General features: G+C 40.2%; 1 protein-coding gene across 5 annotated transcripts in view; it reads right to left on the reverse strand.

Annotated features, from left to right (window-relative positions):
- Nucleotides 1–24,649: 24,649 nt before the first annotated feature.
- ARHGAP12 (Rho GTPase activating protein 12) overlaps nucleotides 24,650–27,392 on the reverse strand; it is a 108,343-nt gene continuing 105,600 nt past the window's right edge. For all 5 annotated transcript variants that reach the window (XM_032837898.1, XM_032837897.1, XM_032837896.1 and 2 more), the window contains one exon: nucleotides 24,650–27,037. In XM_032837898.1, the coding sequence (XP_032693789.1) occupies nucleotides 26,863–27,037 (175 nt within the window). In that variant the 3' untranslated portion in view covers nucleotides 24,650–26,862. The remainder of the gene's footprint in view (nucleotides 27,038–27,392) is intronic.

Genomic DNA, 27,392 nt, shown 5'->3' on the forward strand with positions numbered 1-27,392 from the left:
CCCTTAAAATGAACATTGTCTTTGATTCAGCACTTCCAATTCTAGGAATCTATCCCAGAAAATAAGCAGGAATGTGACAAAAGGAAAACATTAGAAATAATTTAAGTGCCCAACAATAGAGGGTTGTCTCTTGTACTTTGAGTCAAACTTATGTACTCTTATCAGACAGAATTTTTGAGTTCACATCCTGCTAAGTGAAAACGTATTTGTTTATAATAAGTTATACATAGGTACTACTGAACTGAAAATGGTATGTGCACTACAAAACCTACAACATGGAAATTTTAACCAATACTCTACATTTTTTTATTTTTCTCATTAATACTACAGAAATATTTTGGCTTGGAGCAACATGGTATTGGACATGGGCCATTATTCCTTAAAATCTTATCTTAACTCTTGGTGATATAACAATTGAAAGGTCAATATATTTTTATACTTGGTTACAAGAGTCACCATAATTGGAAACAATCTTTTATAAAGACACAGATACAAATAGAAGAAAGGCATAAATGGGCACATTTCTTAATTAAGAAGTTAATTTTTCATCCTCATATGCTAAATATAGAGAGATTTTTATTGAAATTAGGCTAAGCAAATTTTCTACTGCTATAATATCAATCCATAGATCTTACATTTCTTACACTTTAAATGAATTGTATCCAAAACACTAAAAATTTCACTGGAAGATCTTTAAACAAGTTAATTAATTTGGTTTCTGCATTTTAAAGATGGTATAGGAGAATTTTTATATATAACCACACTTTTTACCAGCAATAGAGTCATATAAACATTGGAAATCAAAATGCTCCATTTCTTTCAAAAAGCTTTATGTTTTATTCATTTTTTAAAATACCCCCTTAGGGGTGCCTGGGTGGCTCAGTGAGTTAAAGCCTTTTCCTTTGGCTCAGGTCATGATCCCAGGGTCCTGGGATCGAGCCCCACATCATCATCATCATCATCATCATCATCATCGGGCTCTCTGCTCAGCAGGGAGCCTGCTTCCCTTCCCCTCTCTCTCTGTCTGCCTCTCTGCGTACTTGTGATCTCTGTCTGTCAAATAAATGAATAAAATCCTTAAAAAAAATTTAAAAATAATAAAAAAATAAAATATCACCTTAATTTGATGAGACAAATTCCATGTAATTATTTATATATTTTAAAAGTTAAATAACAGGAATGGGAAGTCATAAAAATTTCTAACTCATTTTTATATTTATTAACTCTTAAGTAATTTGCTACACAGTATGCATCTAACCCTTGTGTACATGAGAGATTTTTTTGCTCATCCTGCATCAGGCTCCCCGCTCAGTGGGGAGTCTGCTTTTCCCACTGCCCCTCCCCCTGGTCATGTTCTCTCTCTCACGTTCTCTCTCAAATAAATAAATAAAATCTTTAAAAAAAAAGAGTTTTTACTCATTCTCTATGTTCTTAATATTGTAACATATGATAAGTATTTGATATTATATAAACAGTATATATTATACAAATGATATATATTTATATAATCATGAACTACCATATGAAATATTATAAAGATTCTATTATATATTAAAAGTTTCATTTATTAACTGAACCATATCACTGATACTCAGTGTAGAACTTCCAGCTTCAAATTATTTGCTGTAATAGTTTGTAGGTAAATTTCAAATGTGGTATAAATTATCAGCTGATGTTTGTTGAGCACTTCTGATGTGTCCAGCATAGTTTAAGCACCCTACATACATGACTTCATTTGCTTTTTGCAACTCCCTGTCATGTAGATACAGTTTTTATCCCCATTTTACAGAGGAGGAAACTGAGCCACAGGGAGGTTAGGTAACTTGCAGAAGGTCACACAGCTAACAGGCAGCAGCACTGGATTTTGAACTGTGACATCCAGGATCCAGGGACAGTGCTATTCTATTCCCCACCATGCTAGACCATTATCTGTGCAATGATGCTCAAGAATCTTGTTGGGGCACCTGGGTGGTTCAGTCAGTTAAGCAGCTGACTCTCGATTTCAGTTCAGGTCATGATCTCAAGGTCATGGGATTGAGGTCTGCACCCGGCTCTGTGCTTAGCATGGAGTCTGCTTGACATTCTCTCTTCCTTTCCCTCTACCCCACCCCCCAAGATAGATAAATAAACAAGCAAATAAATAAACAAATAAAACCTTAATAAAAAAAGAATCCTATTGAAGTCAAAGCAGGTGCCCTATCTGTATCATTTTGTTGTTTTAACCATTACTGAAGACCTCATTTAATATTGAGAATTCATGTCTTTCAATTATCCTTCCTACAGTGGCTTACAGAAACATAATTCATGTTTTGTTTTTGAAGCAGAACTTGGCAACCACCACGACTAAATCATGTTGGAAACATATGGAGTTTCCTCCAACTCTGGGGGCAACACACCCACACCGCATTTAGTATTCTCACACTTATTTCTTCAAACATCCAGCAGTTGCTTTCCTTGCACCTTCCAGCATATTTTCTGACAAAATACTACATTTCAGTTCATCCCTACATCTTCGTCCATGTGTTTTTCTGGCCAGTTTTGCCATGGTATGTGGCTTTTAAGCTTCTAAACATTTGTTAATAGTAGTTTAGCAAAAATGTTTCAGTACCAGAATATTGTATGACTTTATTTTTTAAAGATTTTATTTATTTATTTGTCAGAGAGAGAGAGAGAGAGAGAGTACAAGCAGGCAGGGAGCCAGGCAGAGGAGGCAGAGAGAGAAGCAGGCTCCCCACTGAGTAAGGAAGCCAATGCGGACTCGATCCTAGGACACTGGGATCATGACCTGAGCCGAAGGCACCTACTTAACAGACTGAGCCAGCCAGGTGTCCCAAAATATTGTATGACTTTAAACATTGGGGTAATGTTGGGACTCACCCTTATATTCTCGATGTCTGTGTTTTCACATCTTGCCTGTGGTGATAATCTCATTAGCTACTATCTCTGTATATAATATACAATTAAGGTAAGGCCATCATGAATGAAATCACTATATATCCATTATTCACATAGTCTTCTCAAGATCTTAATACACTTTGGGCTGACTTTTCAGATCTGATGATATTGGGTTTTTTTTTTTTTTTCTTTCACATCTAGTAAGAATTATGATGAGCTCATGCTGGAAGTTGAAGAAGAACCGCTCTGCTAATTTCTCGTTCTCTTCTCATGCTCTACATTTGGTTTGCAGGAAGATTTTCAGGCCACCTGTTCATTTATGAAGGTTATTAGTTCAAAGAATATAATCTGGAAAAATCACCTTGACCTAGACTCACAACCTGCAGTAAACTGCAATTTACTCAAAGCAAACAATGCGGCGATGGGGGGCGGGGTGCTGTGGCCCACCTCCCAGGACCTGCTGGTGCCCCGGGTGGTTCTTTCTTAGGTTTGGATAAAAGCACCAATGAAAGGAAATTGCAGTATTTTCTTCCCTCAGCGGATTGTCTTGCTTGCATCCCGCCTTGGGGACCACAAGGGACAACTTTGAAGTTATTAAAAATTATGTGTTGGCAGATCATATATAAAGACATGAGAAAATAGTCACCACATACTGAATGGTAAAGGTTTCAAAAAGAGGATATATAGGATAATTTAATCTCATAAAAGTGGATACGCACGCATATGACAGTTATTCACGTACATGGCCAGAAGCAAATCAACATGTTTGTCTTCTACACCTGTGCCAAGCTGTACCCTTCTGGGTGAAGTGGGTGGGAAAGGCACACATCACCCTGGAAAAGAGTGAGCGAACACGCCTGACCATCAGCACGAACCCTCCAGCCGAGATAAGCTCCTGCGGTTGGGGGATGGATGGTGGAGGGCCGGAGTCAGGGCTCAGCTTTATGGGAGCAGCCCAGGTGAGCCATGGGCCGCCTGAGAATGAGACGGGCACCAGGTGCTGGGGCGGACAGAGCGGGAGGAGGAAGTGTGAGTGTGAGCCGGCGGCCCATTTCCCTGCTCCCAGCTCGGTCCTGGGGCTTTCTGTCTGTCGGCACGGCCTTAAGGAATGACCTGGGTCATTGTAACATGGTTCTTCCAAGGAACCTCAGGAGACTTCATGGCTTGTCCTAACACGCCAGACAACATGAGCTGGTATCCTCACATCAAGAGGAGAGACTTGCTCTTGACGTGCTGAACCAAAATGGAGTATCCAGCATCTGGGCAACATGAAGCCTTTGGTCCAAGGCAGTGGGGTCCCAGACTCCGTGTTCCTACAGGTTCTGCTTGGCACTCCCATCGCAGAGGTCCCTCATCTCCAGTCTTCCCTCCTCTGAAGGCAGGGGCTTGGTCTGGGGTCTTGCTAAGGCTGACACCAAATGGCTGGTTAGTGCGCCTGGCCTCTCTAGGCCTATTTCGCAGGTCTTCTAGGCCTGATGGGAGACCAGGGCAGATATCTGAGGTGACCCGGGACTGAGCGCCCACCCGTGGCGTCAGCCAGTCAGACTCCCACCTGTCTTCCTGTGCTCATCACAGAGGAGGGCTAGATCCCAGACCAAGACACACCAGCGCCAACGGGGAGCACGAGGAGCCCAAGAGAGTTAAGGAAGGCGCCAGAAGCCAGCCCCAAAGCTTTTCCTGGCCCTGCTGCTGAAATCAGTCCTGGGTCTGTCAGCCTCTGTGGCCCACTGCTGTTTCCTCTTCCCAGGACCAAAGCCTTGAGCCAAAGAGACAATAAAATAATAATAGTACTTATTAGAGCTGCCTTGTATCGAGCCCCAGTAAAACAATGGGCCCTTTACACACACTTTCTTTTAATCCTATTAGCAGCCCCTAGAGGGTAGTTTCTTTCATCTTCATTTTTTATAGATAAGGAAGCTGAGGCTCAGAGGTTAAATCATAATTTATACAAGGTCTCACGGCCAGGACCTGGCGAGCCCAGGTGCGTCTGTCTGGGAACCCCACCTTCCTTCCTCCAGGCAGCCCTGCCTATGTTCAGACCTGTCAGCAGGGGACTTTAGCTCCTGTCTCAAGACCCACTCCGTGGCCTCCAAGCACAGGACAGACTGGTGTGGCACTTGGTGACCCGCAGCTGGCAGCCCTCAGAGACACCTGCCACTGACCAACTCAGTGGGATTTCACTCTACAAGCCCAGCAGGGTTTACACCACGAGTGTCCCTGGACGAGGCCTTATCAAGTGATACCAGATGTTCTCCGAGAGGGGGTAGGGGACTAAGGAGATGGCCGGAGGTTGAAAAGTAGACAAGGAGCCATCCTGGAGGGAAAGAGGAGCCATTTGTGCATGTCTGCGGCCCACACACCAGCTGCCCAGGCCCTGATGCTCAGCCCACTGTGATATGGGACTTTGGATGCTGGCCAGGGACTGTGTGTGTGTGTGTGTGTGTGTGCGCGCGCGCGCGTGTGTGTTGTGTACGCGCGTGTGCAAGTGCATGGGGGAGAATGCATGAGTGTTCGTGTGTGAGTGAAAATGTATGCACGTGTGTTTGAGGGGCACAGAGATTCTCACCCGCCCAAACTGGGGGTCGTCCTCTCATTGGAGGCACCAAAGGCCAAACATGTGCTCTGTGCACTTGCCAACCCCAGGGCCTCTGTCTAAAGTAGCCTATTTTATGGATGAGAAGAAAAGCCCCACACACATTTAAGAGGCCACCAGGAGAGCTGATTATGATTTTTAAGAGCTAATGCTACCACCCACGACTCACTGTTTATGGACGACCTTTGCTCACTGTCGCTATCGTAAACTGTGTGTAAGACACTGTATATTCACGAGCCGACGGAAGCACTTGGCCAGGCTGAGACAGCCAGGACTAATCAAGGTGCCGGGAGGAGCAAGGGCCCCATGGCTGCTGGATGAGATGAGCGCGGAGACCAAACAAAGGCAGAGAAGCCTGCGGCCCCTGCGCACAGCTGTGTGGCATGCTATTGGAGGTGACAGATCCCCTTAAGTTATGCAGCCCGGCGCACACGGAGGAGCCCCGTCTCGGTAAATCAACAGCAGGCCCGCATCTCTGGGAAGGCTCCTGCAAGCCTGGGGGGTCTGAACAGGCCCACTGCCTGGGTAAAAAGGAAAAAAAAAATAATAAAGGAAGAGTGGGGAGGTCTGTGGCTATCCTACAACTCTGAAAGCCAGGCTTTGAGCACCAGGGGTGGGGCAAGAGCCCCAGGGATCCCCCGATCTACCAGTCCAGGGCCCCTGGGAGAATCTCTGGTCCTGGGGCTGCCGACTGGAGCCCAAGTCTGCCCCACCTGGTGCAAACAGGCCTGCAGTCTGGAGGGGACCCGAGTGTGCCCCGCGCTCTGCCTCGGCTGAAAGGCACTTCTCCCAGGACAGCCACAATCAACACGTCTGCAAAATGGGGCACCACATTGGCTCCGTCCGGTCCTCCCAGCGTTATCCATTCTGATTTCAAGACTGTGCAGAGCATGGGGGTGACATTTCTGCTAGAATGGTGGAAGAAAGGTGGTCCCACCACAGCAAGGAGCTGAGCCCACCATCTCTGTCACTTTGCAGAAGAGGACACTAGTCCCAGAGAAGTCACAGACAGGCCCAAGGTTGACGATGGAGCTGAGAGCAGAGCCCAGGCCCCTTGCTGGCCAGCCCAGGACTCAGTGCAACAAGCGAAGCAGGTCGGGTCTCCGCTTTGTGGCGGCAACATTTCCGAAATGGTACCTGCTCTGAGACGATGGCCCCGAGATAAAACCTCTAATAGGGCTAATTGCTTTAAAATGTGTTGTTTGGTAAAATAAATAAATAAATGCCTACATCAGGCCTTCAGCTCCAGCTCCTCAGTTTGCTTTGGCTCCCCTCCCCCCACCCCTGTCACCTGCTGCAGACAAAGGCAGGAATTAATCACTATTATTCACAGAGCAGGACTGTTCCTGCAGACACCATCCAAGAGGCTGGTGCCTTAGGGAGGAGGTGAACCACCTCAGTGGTATTGACTTCCAATACTATGGAAGCAAAGGGAAGAGGGAAGTGAGGAGAGAAGGGAAAGTAGACGAAGGAGGAAGGCAGGAGAAGGGAGAAGAGCTGTGGCTCCCCCGCTCTCTTCAAAAGCCCAGGGTCTGCCTTGTGGTGTGTACCTATTCCGTTTGTAATGCTGTGCACAGTCATGAAAAATCACGTACACTGGGGAGCATTCCGCTTCCCTAAGGGAAAACTCTTTTTGGCATTTAGAAAGGCAAAATCTCTCTTGCGATATTTTCAAAACTAATGTGAAAGTTGCACAATGCTGCAAATGTCCTAACGGTGCTGAGCCATACAATTAAAGATGGCTAAAATGATTGAGTTTATATTATTCCACCACAATTCCACCACAATTGTTAAAAAGGAAGAAAAACCTAATGGGAACAAAAGAGAAAAGTGCTCAATTGTTTCCAGATCTAGCCTCTGGAAAGACTGTCCAAGCCCACCGGTGCTCATCGGAGTAAGGAAAAGCATTCAGGCCAGCGCGAGCTCCCAGCCTTGGCCAGTGACTGGCACCCACCAGGATCACGCCCCGGCGTGGGGTTCCTGCTCCAGGTGGACCTGCCCGCAAACTTCCAATCCTCAGCCTTAGAAACCAGGGCAGAGCCGAGGCTCCTTTGTCCACAGGAGGTGGCTGAGCTCCGAGCCCTGGGGCCAAGCTGCTTCGACACTCAGTCCAGATGAAAGGAACTGAATCTCACAGGCTGCGTTCCAAGACCACAACCCTCGGAAGGGCAGAGGGTAAAAACACTCATCGAAGGGAATCCATTCAGCATGCCAGGCACGGTGCTGGACACAGACATGGACAGCCCCGTGAGATGCACAGAAATACTGATCTCTGTGGTCACCCGCCCGGCATGGGAGTTTTAGGAGCTTACGGGTAGGATGCTATCTTTGAGAAGCTCAGGTTTGAAGACCTATGCTGGGAGGGCCCCAGGGCATAAAGTTTATGTCATAAAAAGTGACTTGAAAAAATACATTATTGGTTCCTCCAAAAGTTAAACACAGCTGTGTCATATGACCCAGCTACTCCTGGGTATGTGCCCCAAAGAGCTGAAAGCAGGGGCTAGGACCCCTGTGCCTTAGTGTACACGGCGGCATCATCCACAAGGGCCTACAGGTGGAAATGAGCCAAGTGTCCATCAACAGAGGGAGGGACAAACAGAATGCGTATATACATGCTTAGTATTATTCAGCCATAAAATGGAAAGTTCTGACAAGCTACAAATGAACATGGATGAACCTCGGAAACATCATACTAAGCGAAATAAGCCAGACACAAAAGGATAGATATTGTATGATTCCACTTCAATGAGGTGCCTAGAAGAGTTACATTCATAGAGACAGTAGATTAGAGGTTAATAGGGGCTGGGGGTGGGGGCAATGGGAGGCGTGGCTTACTGGGCATAAAATTTCTGTTTGGAATGATGAAAAAGTTCTCGTGATGGCTGCCCAACATGGTACATGTGCTTAATGCCACTGAATTATACAATTAAAATGGTTAAGATGGTAAATTTTATGTTGTGTCTATTTTTCCATAATAACAAAAAGTTCTTCAGTTACTTAACTCCTCACGGGGGGCAAAAACCCATCTCACCCTCAGATTACAAAAGGCTTCCACGGGCTGAGAGAGAAGATGCCAGTAATAAGTGGACTTTTGGATTCCTTCAACAGCACACCGGATTTTCAGACCAAGCTGCCCACTGGGGGGAAAAAATACTGGATAAAATAGAAGCAAACTCCTTAAAAGCATCCCTAAGCTGACCAGATGGTAACCAGCAGGCTAGTCTCTAAGGGAGAATGGGAAACCAGAGAGGTAGCAGAACATCAGAGGATCTCAGGGCTTTTACGTGGAGGGGCTGTTGCTAAAAAGGGCAAACGAAACGGGTTTTGCTTTAACAGACTTTGGGGGCAAGGAAACGGAAACCAACGTCTGAGACTCCACCAAGACAGGGAATCCAACAGGACACCCTTCCCACATGGAAGCCTCCATAGGGGCCCAAACCCACCCTCCCCGCCCCACATGCACACACAGCTCAGGGGTCACAGGCAAGAGAGCTCTGCAGCTAGCAAGCAAGGCAAGGAAGACAACCAAAGAACAGCCTGTGCCTGGCCACTGGCCCTCAGATAGATTCGCAGCCGGGAAGTTTATGGTCCGACTATGGTAGAAGGTGGTCCCAGATGCGCCCAGCCTAGCTGGCAAGCACAGTCGGTGAGTGTTAGCAGCCACCATTACCGCCTGCCCAGTCTCTGCCTTCTCACCGCCTTCTGCGTCCTCCAGCTGCACTTTCCTGGAGGCTCCCACGCTCTCCTGCCCCTGGCCCTTCCCCGGGGGCTCTGCTTTCTCCCGGTGACCAGCTAACCTCTGCTCATCCTTTTGACCTTGGCTCCATGGACATTTCCTCGGGGAAGCTAGCTCGGCCCCTACGTCTCAGTCAGACCCCTTTATAAACATACCTTTTTAAAATTTCTTTCCTTGCTTAAATCAGTTTTGAATTAGACATTTATTAGTGGGATTATTGGATTAATATCTCTGTCCCTCACAAGTCTATAAACACATTGGTAGCAAGAAATCTATTTGGTAATATTCATCATAAATTCTAGCATTCGGCACATAGGAAATACTCACAATTATTTTTGAACAGCTGAATTGCAGGAGGTCGGAACGCAGAGTTGTCCCGACTTTGCCACTTGTCTTGTGCCCTTGGTCAGGCACTGATCTTTCTAAAATTTAGTTTCTCCTCTTATATAATGGAATAATGAGACCTAGCCACCACTTCCCAGGTAAGGTCCAAAGAAAACAATACATGAACAACGTAAGGAATGTTATTAGAGGACTGCAGCTGGAGCTGTATCAGAGTATGCACTTCTTGGGTCCTTACTATAAACCAGGCACTATGCAAAATGCTCCAAATACATCATCTCTTTTAAAAACTGCGAAGATGATACTAAGGTCTTTATTCTACAAACAAAGAACCTGAAGTCCTCAGAGGTCCAAGAAATTTGCTTCAACTCCAACTGAGAAATTTGGGATCTGAACTCAGGTATCTCTGAGCCCAGTGCCTGCACACTCTTAACCCCCATGCCTCCGTGTCCTCCCAGAGCCCCGCGTGGCCCAGCATGGCTCAGAGGCAGCGATGTCCGCCCTGGAGTTGGCTGGCTGGCTGGCTGGCTGGCTAGGAATCAAGGAGTGGACATCTGGGGTCCTCTCCTATTATTCATGTCCTTCCCAAATTCACTAGAACAAATGTGCCAGAGCATGGCACTCCCCAGTATAAAGAGCCTGGGTCTGCCGGGGACCCCCAGTTCTGCCTCCTGCCACCTTACAGAGGTGTTCCCATCACTTTGGCGATGGTACCCCTTGCCTCATCTCGTCCAACATCTGCCTGGTTCTTGATGGCTTTCCCCCTGCCCTCCGCTCACACACACACAGTTCAAACAGTCCTTGAGCTCCAAAAGATCATGGGAAGAGAGGCTGACACTAAAGAAAGTTCTTTCTCATTTAATGAAAGGTTTTTAAAAACAATCTTTCAACCTTAAGACAAAAAACAGCTTTAAATTTTTGCCACTTGGATCCAGATCCAAAAGTACCGTCTCCTAAGTCTTTGAAGAGAATTACACTCCAGTCCACTTTGGAATGAGTTTACAGTTTCCATTTTGTTTTTTTGGAAGACCTTCATGTAGTTATGACAAAGTTGCCTTCAACTTCAGTCACAGAAGGAGCGGGAAAACCCACTCTGTCCAGTGCCTCACATGGTGTGTGTACAGGTATGCCTTTAAAATCCCTCTGGGTAGTAAAGATGAAGAGTGACAACTGGAAGGGTTTCCACTGTTGTTTTCTAAGACCCTGAGATTAATTAATATAAACAAGAAAAATCCAAAACAGTAAGAGCTCGATGATTATATTTTGAACATCTAAACTAGGTTATGAGTAGATAGCTATTTTATTTTAAACATGCACACTAAGTTTACTTTCTGCAAAGAGGCATTTCCAGCTCCTACTCTAAGCTCAAGGAAATTAAAACAACACACACACACACATGAACGCACCATCTCAGACGTATTTTCACCAAAGATAATGAACAGAGCAGACAAATCAGTCTGACAGGTAATTTACCATTAACGGTTTGATTTCATCAGTCTAGCCACAATGCATTATGAACTTGGAAAATTAGACAAGTCAAGGGGATGATAGTATCAGTGTTTAATGTTTATTTTCCATTACCTGGCAGCACAATTATTCTCAATAAAATATAACCATTCTCTAAAAGAAAAAACTTGAAGCAGTTCGGCTCATAAAATAGTACTATTAAAGTTTCAAGCAGACTCAGCTACTTGGAGAAAGAGACCATGTGCCTTTTATTGATGACCAGTGTGACAAGCAGAAAACTATGTAGATTGATCTCTCTGTTTAGGTGAAATGAAGGGAGACAGGGCAGTCTCTGGATAAATGAGTTCCATATTCATTAAGTGAAAGATGTTTTTCCCCTTCCTTTTTGAATGTCATGCAAAATGTAGTCATTTTCAAAATGAGTTGACAGTTCTGGGTTGTTTATCCCAACCAAAAGCAATGTAGGACAGAGATCTTGAAATCTTATGTCAATACAGACTAGATCAATAAATATCACACATGCTCTGATGCCTTAAGCTTAGGTATAAACTCATCCAAAAGTGACTGAGATGAGGGTCTTAATAGATCTCACTGCCTATCAAACTTTCCAGAAATTGAGTTTTCAAAAATAGATAAGTTGTTTGAAATTAGCCTCAGATACCAATATCTCTGTCATATGGGGATGTTCTTCTTCCTAAAGATCTGTTTTGAAAAGAAGAGTGAAATACTGTTTGGAAAAAAAGAAATTTAGATTCCTTACATTTCGAGTGTAATTTTAATGTTCCTGGGACACCTGGGTGGCTCAGTGGGTTAAGCGTCTGCCTTTGGCTCAGGTCGTGATCACAGGGTCCTGGGATAGAGTTCCGCATTGGGTTCCTTGTTCAGCGGGGAGCTCTCCCTCTGCCTGCCGCCCCCCCAGCTTGTGCTCTCTGACAAATTTTTAAAAATCTTAAAAATAAATAAATAAATAAATATTCCAAATTTTACTCTTGTGTCCCCTTTAACCAATTACCAGCTGAGAATCCAAGAAGACTTCGAAGATAGCATCTTCTTGGGAGTGGAAGGAATTACAAGAACACCAAAGCAGAGTGTGGATAAAACAGTTACGAAGGTTCGGTAAGGTCAGTCTGGCTCCTTCTACCAGAAGAAGAGTAAATTGAGGGCTGATATGTAAGAAAAGCAGCGCAGTAGTAATAATAATAGAGCTGTAGCAAGGACTCCAGTCTGCAGAAACCAAAGCATTTATGGTGGGAATGACTGAGAGAAGAGCGTGGTGTGTATCCCGTTTCTCGTGTCTCTCTCACTCCCTGGTGTAGCACCCACTAATAATTAATCACTTATTACTTTCATGATTGCTATTCCCTTCCTTCATTTATGCTTCTACTGGCTTGCTGGTCTTCCACTTATGAATTTCTAAGTGCTCTTTAAATATTGGGGAGATTAGCCCTTTGTCTATGAGAGTCTCTCCTTTCTACTTCTTTTGTGTCAGTCTTGGGAAGTTATTTTTTTCCCTGGAATTTGTCCATGTTTTATAAATTTTCAATCTTATTGCCATTGTTCCATAAAATCCTTTTTTTTGATATTTTAAAAATTTTATTTGTACTTATTTTTGAGAGAGAGAGTGCACATGTGCACACAAGTGGGGGTGGGGCAGAAGGAGGGGGAGGCTGTCCAGCAGCTCCCCACCCAACTTGGAGCCTGATAACGGGCTCCAACTCACCACCCACAGATCATGACCTGAGCTGAAACCAAGAATCAGATGCTTAAACGACTAAACCACTTAGGCGTCCCTTCATAAAATCCCTATTATTTTTTGGATATCTCTAGAATTGTAATGGTACCCACCTCCCATTTTTGTGCTTGATATGGGCTATTTACTTTCTCACTCATCAGTTTTATTAGTTTTTTTTTTATGACTATTTTTTGGCTTTTTTAATCCTTACTCTTGTATACTATTTTTTTCTTTTAACGTTATGACTTCCGTCCTCCTACTTCTGTGGGTTTAATTTGCTATCTTTTGCTTATTTATAGGAGGTGAACCATCATGTTTTCAGTAACATTCAGTTATAATATTTTTAAATTTCTGTTGTAATTTCTTCTTGGACCTCTGGGTTATTTAAAAGTGTATGACTTAAACCCTGGAAAACAGCATAGAGGTTGCTCAAAAAGTTGAAAATAGAGCTACCTTATGACCCAGCAATCGCACTACTGGGTATTTAGCCTAAAGATACAAATGCAGTGATCTGAAGGGGCATGTGCCGAATGTTTTTAGCAACAATGTCCACAATAGCCACACTATGGAAAGAACCTAGATGTCCATCAACAGAGGAATGGAAAAAGATGTGGTATATATGTACAATGGAATACTATGCAACCATCAAAAGAAATGAAATCTTGCCATTTGCAATGACGTGAATGGAACTAGAGGGTATTATGCTGAGTGAAATAAGTCAATCAGAGAAAGACAATTACCATATGATCCCTCTGAGATGAGGAATTTGAGAGCCAGGGAGGGGGGTTGTGGGGAGGTAGGGAAGGAAAAAATGAAACAAGATGGGATCGGGAGGGAGACAAACCATAAGAGACTTTTAATCTCAAAAAACAAACTGAGGGTTGCTGCGGGGAGAGGGGTGTGGAGAGGGTGGTTGGGTTATGGACATTGGGAAGGGTATGTGCTATGGTGAGTGCTGTGAAATGTGTAAGTCTGACGATTCACAAACCTGTACCCCTGGGGCAAATAATATGCTACATGTTAATAAAAATCATTTTTTAAATGTCAAAAAAAAAGTGTATGGCTTAATTTTCAAACACATGTGACTTTTATTGTTCCCTTTGATGCCGATCTCTTGCTCAACTCCACACTAGTCAGAGAGCACTCTCTATACAAGTCCACTGAAAGTTGAATTTTTCTTTACTGCCCAGCATATAGTCAATATTGGTAAATATTCCATGTGCACTTCAAATGAACACACACTTCAACGTTGTGGGTGCAGTGTTCTACACAGGTCAATCAGAGCAAATGAATGGTGTTGTTTACTTTTCTAATATGCTTGCTGTTACATCAGTTATTAAGGGAGGTGTATTAAAGTTTCTTTTTCTTTCAGTTCTAGCTTTCCATAGTTTGAAGCTATGTAAGTAACTGGATGATGATATTTAGCCTTTTTAGACCTTTCTGGTACACTGGCTCTTTTATCAATATGAATATCTTTATCTCTGGTAATGCTTTTTTGCCTTAGGTCTAATTATAACTCCAACAGCTTCATTTTGTTAATGTTTACATGGTATATCTTTGCCATTCTTTTAGACTTTTTTGTATATTTGCACAACTCCTATAAATAGTATATTTGTAAGTTTTGGTTTTGTTTGGTCCAGTATAATAAACTTTTAAGTAAAGCATTTAATCTGTTTACATTTTCTGTATTGTTTCAATTTACCATTTAGTTTTCTATTTTTCCCACCTATCCTACATTACCATTTCTCTTGCCCCTTTTTTTTTAATCTTGTGGTTTCCAGTATTTCACTTCCTTTACTATAGCTTATTAGCTGTATATTCTTTTACTACTCTTTTGATTACGAGAGATCAGAGATTATAGCAAGTCTCTTGATTTATTAAATCTGATATAAATTAGTACTTTCACCACTTCCTAAACAATGTCAATACCTCAGAACATCTTGGCTCTATTTGACTCTCATCATTTGTATTATTATTGTAATATATTTTAGCCATGTGAGTACACACACGTATACACATGCATGCAAGCCCTACAAATCATACCTACATACTTAACTTTTTACACATTTTATTTCTTCCTTAGTCTCCATGGTTTCATTTGGATTTTTTTTGTTGTTGTTGTTCTGCTATTGCAATCAGTTATCATCTTATTTATCAAGAAAATACTAGTGACAAATTCTCTCCATTTTCATTCTTCTGAAAGTTGTCTTTATTTTTCCTCCTCTGTGAACAATATTATTATTAAGGGGGTTCTGGACACAAGTCCAATATATGGGACCAGGGGGGAGGGTTCCCTCACAGTAACAAACAATTCTTGGACACCAATGGGGTGTCCTACAGTTCAATTCAATTCTGACACTACTTATCAGGAGATCGTGTCAGATCCCATATATAAAGGGCTCAATCCTCCAAGACTCCCCACACTCCCAACTTTAAATGCCAGTTGGCAAGTCGAGGGTATCACCTGGGCTTCTGACAGACTGGCTATCAACTGGAGGTTCCAATGACCACCCTCTTCCTTTGGTTTAATTTGCTAGAGCAGCTCACAGATCTCTTGAGAAGCATTTTACTGGTTTATTTTAAAAGGATAGAAGTCAAGAACAGCTGGATGGAGGAGATGCGTAGGGCAGGGTATATGGGAGGGGACACAAAGCTTCCATGCCCTCTTCCTGGTGTGCCTCCGTCCCATCACCTCTACCTGTTCACCAACCTGGGAACTCCCCAAACCCAGCCTGCCCTTTTGGGTGGTTTTTTTTTTTTTTTTAATATTTTATTTATTTGACAGAGAGAGAGAGAGATCACAAGTAGGCAGAGAGGCAGGCAGAGAGGGAGGGGGGAAGCAGGCTCCCTGCTGAGCAGAGAGCCCGACGTAGGGCTCGATCCCAGGACCCTGAGATCATGACCCTGAGCCAAAGGCAGAGGCTTAACCCACTGAGCCACCCAGGCGCCCCTGCCCTTTTGGGTTTTTATGAAGGTGTCATTGCATAGGCATGAATGATCAAATCACTGGCCATTGGTGACTGATTTAACCTCCAACTCCTCTCCCCTCCGTGGAAATGAGGGTGGTGGGACTGAAAGTTCCAAACTTCTAATCACATGGTTGTTTCCCTTGGTAACCAGCCCCGTGCTCCAAAAGTCAATTCATTAACATAAACCCAGTTGTAGAGGAACTTCTTGCCATGAAGACCTCCATTTCACCTTTATGGCTCTGAAGCGATTGCAGGAACTGAGGACAAAAGACCAAATATTGTAACAACAAATGTTCCCATTGTTCAAGAAATCCCAAGGATTTTGGGAACCGTAAGCCAGGAATTGTAGGCAAAACCCAAATACACATGAGAAATATACATTTGATCCCTCAAATGACCAAACATATATTTCTCATATGTCACAAGTATAGAATTCTAGATTGGCAGTTTACTTCTAGCACTTTATAATTTTTATTGAGAAGTCCACAACCAATTTTACTATTGCTCATTTGGAAGTAATATGTCCTTTTTCTTTTCTTTTTAATTTCTGGCAGTTTCTCCTCAATGCTCTAAGATGCAGTTTTGTGTTTATTCAGTTTGTTTGTAGAGATTCCTCCATCTATGGGATTCCAATCTCTTTAATCTCTTCAAATAATTCTTCTACTATATCCTCTCTCACCTTGCCTGGAAATCCTACATGTATGCTAAACTTTTTTCACCATGTCCTGTATAACCCTTTTGCTCAATTTTTTATCTTCTATCCTTTTCTGAGTTTCAGTCTGGATATGTTCTTTTGACATATCTTCTGGTACAATTCTTTCTTTAGTTGTGTCTAATATATAAGCTTGCCTTTGAGCTCTTGATTTCAGTTTCTATATTTTTCAGTCCCAGAATTTCCATTTGAATCTTAGTAATTTCTAGTTCTATACTGAAATGCTGTATCTTTTCATTTAATGTCTTGAACTTGCTAATCACAGCTTATGTAAAGAAGGACAATGGCAGTATCTGGAACTCACATGTAACTGCTTCTATTATCTATTTTTTCTATTGATTTTCATCAATTACTGCTTTATTTTCTATTTTTAAGTTGAATGCCAAACATTGCTTCTGAAAATTGTGAAGTGGATATTCTGGATGATTCTATAGTCCAGCAAAGAGACTAAATTACTTTTAAAATAATAAACACATTCTTGCCCTTTTTAAAAAATTTTTTAATTTTTTATAAACATATAATGTATTAGCCCCAGGGGTACAGGTCTGTGAATTGCCAGGTTTACACACTTCACAGCACTCACCATAGCACATACCCTCCCCAATGTCCATAACCCCACCTCCCTCTCCCGACCCCCCTCCCCCCAGCAACCCCCAGTTTGTTTTGTGAGATTAAGAGTCTCTTATGGTTTGTTTCCCTCCCGATCCCATCTTGTTTCATTTCTTTTCCTACCCCTCAAACCCCCCATATTGCATCTCCACTTCCTCATATCAGGGAGATCATGATAGTTGTCCAACTGACTTATTTCGCTAAGCATAATACCTTCTAGTTCCATCCACATTGTCGCAAATCTTGCCCTCTTTTCTTATTGTGGCTTAATTTGCATACAGGGAAATTCAAAGACCTTAATAGTTTGAGGAACTTTGACAAATACATAACCCATGCCCCTATAAAAATATGGCACATTTTATCACTTCTTGTGTCTCCTTCCGAATAATTTCCCACTCCATGGAAAATAAATTCCAAGAGATGAATGAATAAACAAATTGTGGTTTAGACACACAACGGAACACTACTCAGCAATAAAAAGACTGTGGCACACACATCATAGGTTCTGGGTGAATCACAAAACATTCTGCTGAATCAAAGAAGATGAACAGAAAAGAGTGAATTAGTATGGTTATATTTACATGACTCAGGAAAAGTCAAATCTCATCTATAGTTATAGAAAGCCCATCAGTGTTTGCTTGGAGGCACATGGAATCTCTGGGAAAGAAGAAAACTGTGGTAGTGGTTTACACGGGTATATGCATTTGCCAAAACTAATCAAACTGTACACTTAAAGTGGGTGTGTTTTATTGTATGTAAATTATACTCCAGTAATATTTAAAAAGGTTATCCAGCTTTTCTAGTTGTTCTCAGCTGGAAGGTTCATCTGATGAAAGTTAATCTGTCATAGCAGCCAAAGCTTAAGTGTATTAATATAGTTTTGCATATTATGTCAGCCATACTGCTTAATATTCTCAGTTCTGTATTATCTACAGGTTTTAATGCCTAAGTCATTAACAGAAAATTTTTAACAACATGGTATTAAGACAACGTCTTAGGTCACTCAAAAGCATTCTGGTTGTCTATCACCAAGCTACTTTATTAGTACTCTCACTATGCAATGGCTGGATATTTCCCTAAAAATAATGGAAGATAACTTATTTTTATCTCTCTATCCCCAGGACATAGTGTACAATTTCACCAAAGTCTTTGCTGAATTCAAGATTATACTTACAGCATTCTTTTCATCAACCATTTTTTAACTTCAGAAAAAATTGTCCATTTTGAGACTTATGAATATTTTCTCTATTATCTATCAAACATCACTGACATATGTTCTTGGACTCCATCTGCAACTTCTTCAAGAACCAGAAGCATACTGGGATATAGCTGGCCTGGTCCTGGGGATAGAGTCATTTAAAACTTTTCATGGCTTTTCTTTGTTCTGCAATCATAACTCTATTTATTTAATACTTTCCTATTTAAAGACCATTTTGTTTACTGGAGATGTAGGCCTTGTATGTCGTAATCTGAATATAGCTTATAAGGCACTTTTAGCAGACGTCAGGACAGTTGAAGGCCTTAATTCAATGGATTATTTCTTGGTGTTATATAATTTGTATTAAGCAGACATCAAATTTTCTAAATAGGTAAGTGGCATCATGTAAATTATACTAAAGTGCTGCACATATCCTTTTATTTTCTCTTACTTTTCATCATGCTTCTAATTCTTAGATTCACATATTCCCTTACAAATAAATGCCTTATTTAGGTATCACACAACTTGCCTTTCCTATTCAATCTATTTCACTTGAATTGAATCAATATATTTCTCCATTTTCATCTGGTATAATGTGTTACTTTTGAAAATTCTGATAATCAAATAAAAATCAATGCCCTTTTTAAACAGATACCCAAAGGATTTGCTTTTTGTTATAGTCTAATAATTTCACTAGCCTATGTCTTGGTATTGGCTAATTTAGGTCAATATTAATTATTTGCTGCACTTTTCCAAAATGGGATTTCAATTCTTTCCTAATTTCAGGTTTCTTGAAATTTTTGTCTTTTACTTGTCTTGATTTTAGTTAATTCCATGTTTGATCTTCTTTGCCTATCTTCAACGACACTTTTTAATCTTTAAAAAACCTTTTCTTAAGTCTTTAAGGAAAATTTTTTAAGAAAAATTTTTTTAAAAAACAAAATTTTTTTTATACCTTCTGTTCCTTTTAGGGTATTGTTTTCTTTATATGCTCTTATGTTTCTATTTACAACTCTGAAATATTTCCTTCTATTTCTAATTCTTTTCTGAGTTGTCAAGCTATTTCTTTTAATTGTTTGTTGTTCTTTCATGTCTTATGTCATTTCTTAAAAACTTCGAGTTCTTTTTGCAATGATAGGTTACAGTTTTCTTTTGCGGGCATGTTTTCTGGCATGCTTCCATTTTCCACACAGATGTTATTCTGCTCTTTACTCTTTTTTCTTATAATTTTCTTTGGGATTTGGCCTTGATACTATTATTTTGCTCATTTTTGCATAAAATTAATTTTCTTGAACTTTTGAAATAGGATTCAGAAAAGCTTCATTAACAGATTCATTCTTGTGTTGTTTTGCTTTGTGTTAAAAAAAATAAATAAACATGAAAGCTTGATTTCTGGGATTTCCTAGCTTTACTTTCTTTCCACACTTGGAACGAGACAATCTTTTTGGTCTATTGTCCTAATCCTGTTCAATTTTGAGTCTACTCTCAGCAACTTTTCTTCAATGTGACTTGTCCTGGAAGAAAGCTCAGGCAAGTTGGTTTTGAGAATTCCCAAGGCCTAGAATGTTTTAGCCCCTTAAGTCCTGATGGTTATATTGTGGTTTTCCTGTTCTCAGTCCTAACAGATGCTACCCTGTTGCTTCTTTCTTGTTCCTCCCTCTGAGATACCAATATCATTGGAAATCTTGGTGGTGTTGGTGCTTTAATCCCACCCACTAGTATCTGGAGGGTTGTGAAGATACCTCATTACTTTGTTTTACTATCAATGTGATTATGTTGTTCTTTTAATGTGTGAACTGAAAAACTATGCTGTTGCCTCCACCATCTTCCCAGAATCCTCTCCATGTATTTAATTTTATACAGAAGTAGGGTGTGGATTTTTTGTGGAACCACTGTTGTCATTAAATCCATGCTTTTCCTAACACTTTCATTGAGAATGTTCCACTTCACATCTTATTGTTTCATGCCAAGATAATCCGTTTGTTTAAAACCAGGCCTCATCAATTCAAACAATGCTTCATCAAGGCCTTCAACACTTCTTATATTTGACAAACTCACCTTACTTCACCTCAACAAGTACTCAAGAATTATGTCACTCTTAACATGCTACCCAATTATGCAGCAATAATCTTAGCTCAATCTCAACAGACTGGCATGACCACAACACAAATAGCCAATGTGGAAGACACACTAATAAAACTACTTGAGATTGGTCATTTTGAAAGCACCTACTCAAACAGGTATATGTCAGAATTAAATATATACCAGTTGTCAGATTACCAATCTCAAAACTATAAACATAAAAGCAGGGATTCCATTGGTTTTGTTTACCATTTTATCCCCAAAGGTTAACACTGTGCTTAAACATCTTAAAAAAATACACTGAATCTGTTGAATGAATAAATGGGCTCTTAGCAGATTGTTGTATTAACTCTCTTCCCAACTTCAGTTGTTTCCGTTTAAAACAGCAATTGCATATTGTCTGCTACTGGCTTTGTAGAACCATTCATGCGAACTGAATACACAACAGTCCTTTAGAGTCAGAAGATGGGTAAAGAAGGTTGTCACTGTTTTGGCAATGCTCAGACAATCAATTTGGCTAATATAACAAGTCAGGAGACAAGGACATGATCAGAGAGGGCAGTCATAAGATGCAGCCGGATGTCAGGAATGTTACATCAGATCTGGTCATCTAACATAATGGGTTGAATTCCGGGAACCTCGCAGAACTAGGTCATCCAGAGACACTGAGATCGCTCCTTATAAAAGGTTTAGTTTCCTCCTTGACACAGCTGCGTTGGCTTCCCTAGAGGCCTTTGATTCCTCTTTAAGTCTAACTCTCCTCCAGGAAACCTGAACACTTTGGACACAAGAGCCTCAAATAAGTCTCAAAACAGCCTCTGTGAGTAGCCACTCATCTGATCGTCTAAAGCAAACAGCAACTACTGAGACAGAGGAGGGGAGGGACGAGAAAAGAAAGGCAGAAAACACAGAAAGAAGCATTTCATATTCCAATGTACTTCTTAATGAACAGATAGGAGGGCAGTTTTGTTAATTTTACTAGAATGGCAAAGCTTCTTCACCCTCTGATTTGCTTAAGTCTGAAGGGAAGCATTCTGTCAATGGGCTGCGTTAATGAAAATAAGTAACCGACTATTAAACTCACTACCTAGAAATACTAAGATACTTATTAACAGAAACCCTTCACAACAGGTTGAAAATACAACAGTAGCATCTTCTTCAACCAGGGCATTATATATGTCAACTATGCATAAAAGTACCATCTTTAAGAGAATCTGGCCTGGGACCCTTAAACATTTTGATAAAGACAAAAATGAAAAATGCTAATTACCATCTAGTCTATGGAATCTATGTACCATGTCACTGTCCATGCATGAGTAAGCATCTGGTGAAATCATGTGCAGATCGACTTACTCTCAGACTATCAAAAATTTCCCTATATCCACAGCTAGATGTCACTCTCATTTAAAGAGAAATTTTGTACACAGGCTCTTTAAGATCTCCATATCCCATAAAGGGCACTATTAAAAATCAAAAGTAGGGATACCTGAGTGGCTCAGTTGGCTAAGCATCTGCCTTTGGCTCAGGTCATGGTCCCAGGGTTCTGGGATGAAGTCCCCTATCAGGCTGGCTCCTGGCTCAGCTGGGAGCCTGCTTCTCTCTCAGCCTGCCACGACGCCCCCACCCCCTGCCACTTCTGCCGTCTCAAATAAATGGTAAAGAAAAAAAAAAGGTAAATACGAGGTGAAGGAACTTGGATCTCAAGGGAATGCACTAATTAGAACCATTTCTTTCATCAGTTATTCAGTCCCTAAAATATGATTTCAGAAAATCTTACCCAAGGTGAAAATTCCCAAAATCTCAGTAAGAATACTGTGACATAACCTCAGAAATATTATCTCAGTATAGCATTCCTACACTTCCCAGAGAACACTGTCACCTCAGGCTTTCCTTAAACTGCAGTTTCAAACAGACTTTTACCAAATTGCAAGCATTTTAATGGAGCTGTAATAGAAGTCAAATCACATTTACCACCTTTCCAGACACCCTCATGAGAGCATATTATGGGACAAATATTCAAAGTTTGGCAGACCTTTATAAAAATGTTCTTTGATTTTAAACTCTTCTGGTGTCATGTACTTGAGATAAGCATGCAGGAGAATTATGAAATATAATGTTTTAGAGCACATATTTTTTGAAAGAACTTTGTATTTTTAAGTTTCAATATGCCATACAAATAAAAATTAACTTAGCTTGAAAACAGATGCTTCCAATATGCAGAGAAGTTACTAGTTTCTTCCTCAAATGGTATTATTTGAACATGCCAGGATAGGCTTTACTTAAATCGATCACAAACTTTAGAGAGACATAATGTAACTAATCAAGATATTTCTTCCCTTCAGTTTTAGCCTTAACACTTTCTGCTTCCATTAAGTAAGGCTGTGAATGTGCGGGTCCCTATTGGTTCTGTCCTGCTTTATCAATCAATGAGACTCAGTTTTACTTGAGTGTCTAAGAGTCCCATTTCTCTTCCCTAAATATAAACAATCTCTCAAAATGCCAGGAGGAGAAAGAAGGCCTTGAATGTTATGCCGAATGCTCACTGGTCACTCCACAGTGAGCTTACGGAGTTTGAGGTCTACCTCTGCAAAGGCCCTGTTGATAAGAGCTTCCACAGCCTCTTTTGTTGCTCCGATGTCACCAGGAATTTTATCAACATTACAAGATCCATGACGTTGCAAGTTTCAATGCTACTTGCAGCGGGAGCCACTACCAATAGAACTATGTGATGTAGGAACCAGCATTAATAATTTTAAAATCTTTACCAGAAACAGTTTTTCTGAAAACATAGAGAGGAAGTAAAACAAAGCCGGGGGTGGGGAGGGGTGGATTGATGAGGGGGGAAAAAAAAGAAATCAAACTTTAGATTCTAAATACATTTTGTAGTGATTTGTTAAACAGTTACCTTGTTCCACAAGTGCTCTGTTTATGAGAGTACCATGAAAGTGCTTTTTTTTTTTCTTTCCTTTTTTTCCTGTGGGAGAAGGGAAGCAATGAAGGAAATGAAAGAGTTCATTTAAGTGCCATATTCACATAAGGCTAATTTGTAAAAACTCAATCCAGCTGAATATATTTACAGCCACCACTGGCCCACAAAACTGCAGTTGAGAAGACTAATTGAGATTCTTCAGGAGACGTCCCTTGTCTTTAGTAGTTACAGAATGTCTCATTAGGCATTCTGTGCCTCCCCCTTCTCTAGAATACGGAGTCTAACTCTGCTTGGCCTGGGTCTGCGGATTGTGAATTTCCAGTAGATTCTAATTCACCATTATTATAAGGCTGTTGATTTTGTTTTGCGGCCCCCTTTGCTTTCTGGTTTTTGGGGGATTTCTTGTTGTTGGTTTTTTGTTTTTTGGGGTTTTTTTTTAGTTTAAAATTGAAGTTTCATTTAAAAGAACTGTATTACTTATATTCCAATACTATTTAAAAAAACAAAAACAAAAACAGAACTGTGCCCCACATCCAGGAATGTAACATACAGGCTACAGTCCCTATTAAACACCATCTCTAGTCTTGTACTGGAAACGTGCTTCCTATAAAAGAGGATCATTAGAGCTGATGGCTAGAGTTCAGAGAGACTAGCAAAGTCCATAAAATCTTATTTTCTACCCATTTTCAATTCTCTATATAGATGCGATCTTTGAGCATTTGGCTTTTATTAGGCCAGCGAGAACATGACGCCCATGTGACTATTTTTATTTTCCTTGTTACTAAAATGACATGTTGTAGACTCCTCTGTGCTGCTTAAAGATGTTGGAGAAATTAATGTCATGGGAAACCACGTGTCTGCTTTAAATATTTAATTAGAGGGTCTCTCCCATAAGCTGGAAAAGAATCTCTTAGCAAAATTACGGAGTAACTCTTTTCCCTCTCACTGCTATCTTAACATCTAGTATCACAGGCTGACAAAGAAGCCTGGATGGAGCCGAACTAGCCCGAAGGTCTCCAGGTATCTGCCATCATGACTATTCTTCAGTTTTCACCGGTACGTTAAGCAGTGACTCACACGCACACATTTACATACACATCCACATGTACATGTACATACCCATCTGCCTAAGTCCAGTTTAGCTGAATTATTCCATTTGTGTTTTTCCCATAAGAAAAAAAAAAACTGCAGATTTGCTTCTAACTGAAAAGTAATGTCATTTTTCCAGAGTAAAGGTAAAATTCCCTACAGTTGTAAAATTTAAATAAGTGTTTTTCTTCTAATTAAATGTAATTACATATTTGAATATACTATTTCTTTTAATTTCTAACTACTTTTCTAAAATGACATTCTGAAGGAAGGTCTATTAGTAAATGAAACTCCACTGCCAATTTATTTCAGCCTTTAATATATTGTCTACTAAAAATCAAGTTGTCAAGACACGAAAATATTACTGGTTTTGTTATTACAAAAAAAAAGTGAGAATTTTTAATTCACAAAGGATGAAAACACAAGACATTGATCTCACTGTACATACAATATTACAATAAACTAATTAGCTGCAGACTAATAAAACATTTAAGACTCCACATACATACATATGTACTTTGAAACAAGAAACACAGGACAATTTTAATCTTTGTTATGTCCACAGCTACCAAGAGAAAGAGCATCACTGGTTTGAGTCTAATGGTTTTGCTGGCATACAATCACTATATAGGCCAGTTCTAAAGCATATTGTATTGTTCAGGACATTATTAGGCAAATATAAACGTTCTCATTTTGGGGCTTTTTCTCCCTGCCCAAAACAATCTGCTTTCCATAGCTATCAAGTAGCTTGGTTTGTTACCAATTCAATAAGACCACAACAACAAACAATATTTTTACCACAAAATTCACAAGAGATTTTTAGGCAGACTGTACAAAAACTACTTGTTCCCAAGGAAGGCAACCTGTTAATTACAAATGCAATTCTAAGAAAAGGAGTCTTGGTCACAAATCATTCACTTCCAAATATTGATGAAGAAATAAAAACTGGAGGGGGGAGAGTGGAGGAGGTATTGGCATGGCAGGGAGTAGAAAAGGTATGAAAAATGAAGAAAATATATTTACCACAAGAAATCTTGGATTCAGTTGATTTTTAAAAAATGAGGTATAAGAGTATGCCAGTAAATGCAAAAACAAGAAAAAAATTAAAAACCAAAATGCACATTTCCAATGAAAAATCTCTAAACCTCTTATAGTTTTCTTTATTCAGATTAGACATTTCATATACATCAGTTAATCTAGAAAAATACATCTTAAAATATCTTCAACAGACCATGCTCTCTGTAACAAAACCTTCCAAACCCTGTTTTATTATACAAATCAATCTACATTAGTAATGTAAAAAGAAATTCTCAAATTTAGCAATGTCATTTTCCATTTGACATCCATCTAATTTACATATGGGTTTCCACTATTCATACTGCAGTTAGAATTTTGTAATAAATTTTTTTCTAATGTATTCTGTACATATTAAATTATCTAAAAGGTTCCTCTTGTAGTGCATTTACCATTTAGCAAGTCTATTCAGTATTTTTCCAGTACCATTTGCATTACAGTGATTTGCCTGTAAATGTAATTAAAAATCTAAAAGTGCACACAGTTAAGTTTCTCAAATAACAGCCTATTTCTGGAGGAACCTAATATTCACGGAAAAGATTACCAATATCATGATTCGAAATGTCAGGTTAGGATGTACTCTGAGACTATACAACAAAATTATATACATAAGCTAAAGGACATTAAGTCTTTAGCTTATATTTACATCAAATAATGTCTATTTCCACAGGGTCATACCAAGAACTCAGTATGGCACTAGATATAATTAGGATTGTTAGCTACAAATCAGGGTAGCACAGACAGCCCCAAAATACCCTGAACTGACTTATGCTAAATTAAACTCCAGTATATCACAGTGTGTTAAGTAATATTAGTGTGCTGCCCAAACAAGCGACTAAGACACCCATCCAATACGGACAGTGTGCAACACAGTGAAGGTGGCAAGCCTTCGCCAAGGAATTACATCTGGTTATGATGAACTATAGTACTTAAGACTGCCACTGCATGCAGAACCTCTGAAAAAGAAATACACAGGTCTCAAAAAGGATATACTTCATTTTGTTTAGAATGCCCAAGAGCGTCTTCAAAATAACGGATAGTGAGTACTATTCTATCAAGTGATGAATCTAACAAATGATGAGAAGAAATTCTACGTTATCCAGTTCGAGAAAAAAAAACATGTTTTTCTTACCAAATTATCCAGTGTATATGACTGGTTAGAATTGCAAGTTTCAATTTTTACTGAAATTCAGAGTATGAAATGCAAACATTCAGGATAAAATTAATTCAAAATTACACACAGTTATATCAACTTGCAACAAAGCAGCAAATATGAGGGCCTAATACACATCTTGACTCCCATTCCCTTCTGATCCCTCAAAAAAGTGCAAAATCAAAGAGTCACTGCTTGGTCCAAAAATAAAATACATCATGTTTAAGGGCTTGAAATCTGATGGAATCCAGCTTCTATTCCACAGGTTGTCTTCTGTAAGAATCAACGCCCGAAGATGGAATTTATTTCCAGCAGAATTAATTCTACAATCTGATTTTGATAGACAGTATGAACTGCTATATTACCAGTCTCTTTCTCTGGCTTTAACAGAGTGGGACCAAAAACAATTGCTATACTCTGATAAGTCATTCGGTTTTTTTCTCCATTTTCTATAACTCTAAGGGGGGAAAAATAAATTGTTAAAGAGAATATAAAACATACAACAGGAAAAATTCTTCAAATTGCATTATAAACATAAACAGTTTGCACTTAGAAATGAGAAATAGTGCTCATCTTCCTAAGATACATTCAAGCTACTTAAAACCAAGTAGAATTCAGTCCAAACGTCATATGAAGGCTTCTCTTGGATAAACACAGCTGAAAGATGTAATTATATCCACTCTAACAAACTTTGTACGTGTAATATTTCAGCTTAGTGTTTAAAGTAAGACACAGACTTAAGTCTGAACTACAATTCAGGTTACAATAATTACTCCACTAGGGTGATGGGGGAAAATTTCATTAGTATACAG

This window comes from Lontra canadensis, unplaced genomic scaffold (genome assembly GCF_010015895.1).
Source record: "Lontra canadensis isolate GAN:19392208 unplaced genomic scaffold, GSC_riverotter_1.0 scaffold100, whole genome shotgun sequence".
NCBI classification, from domain to species: domain Eukaryota; kingdom Metazoa; phylum Chordata; class Mammalia; order Carnivora; family Mustelidae; genus Lontra; species Lontra canadensis.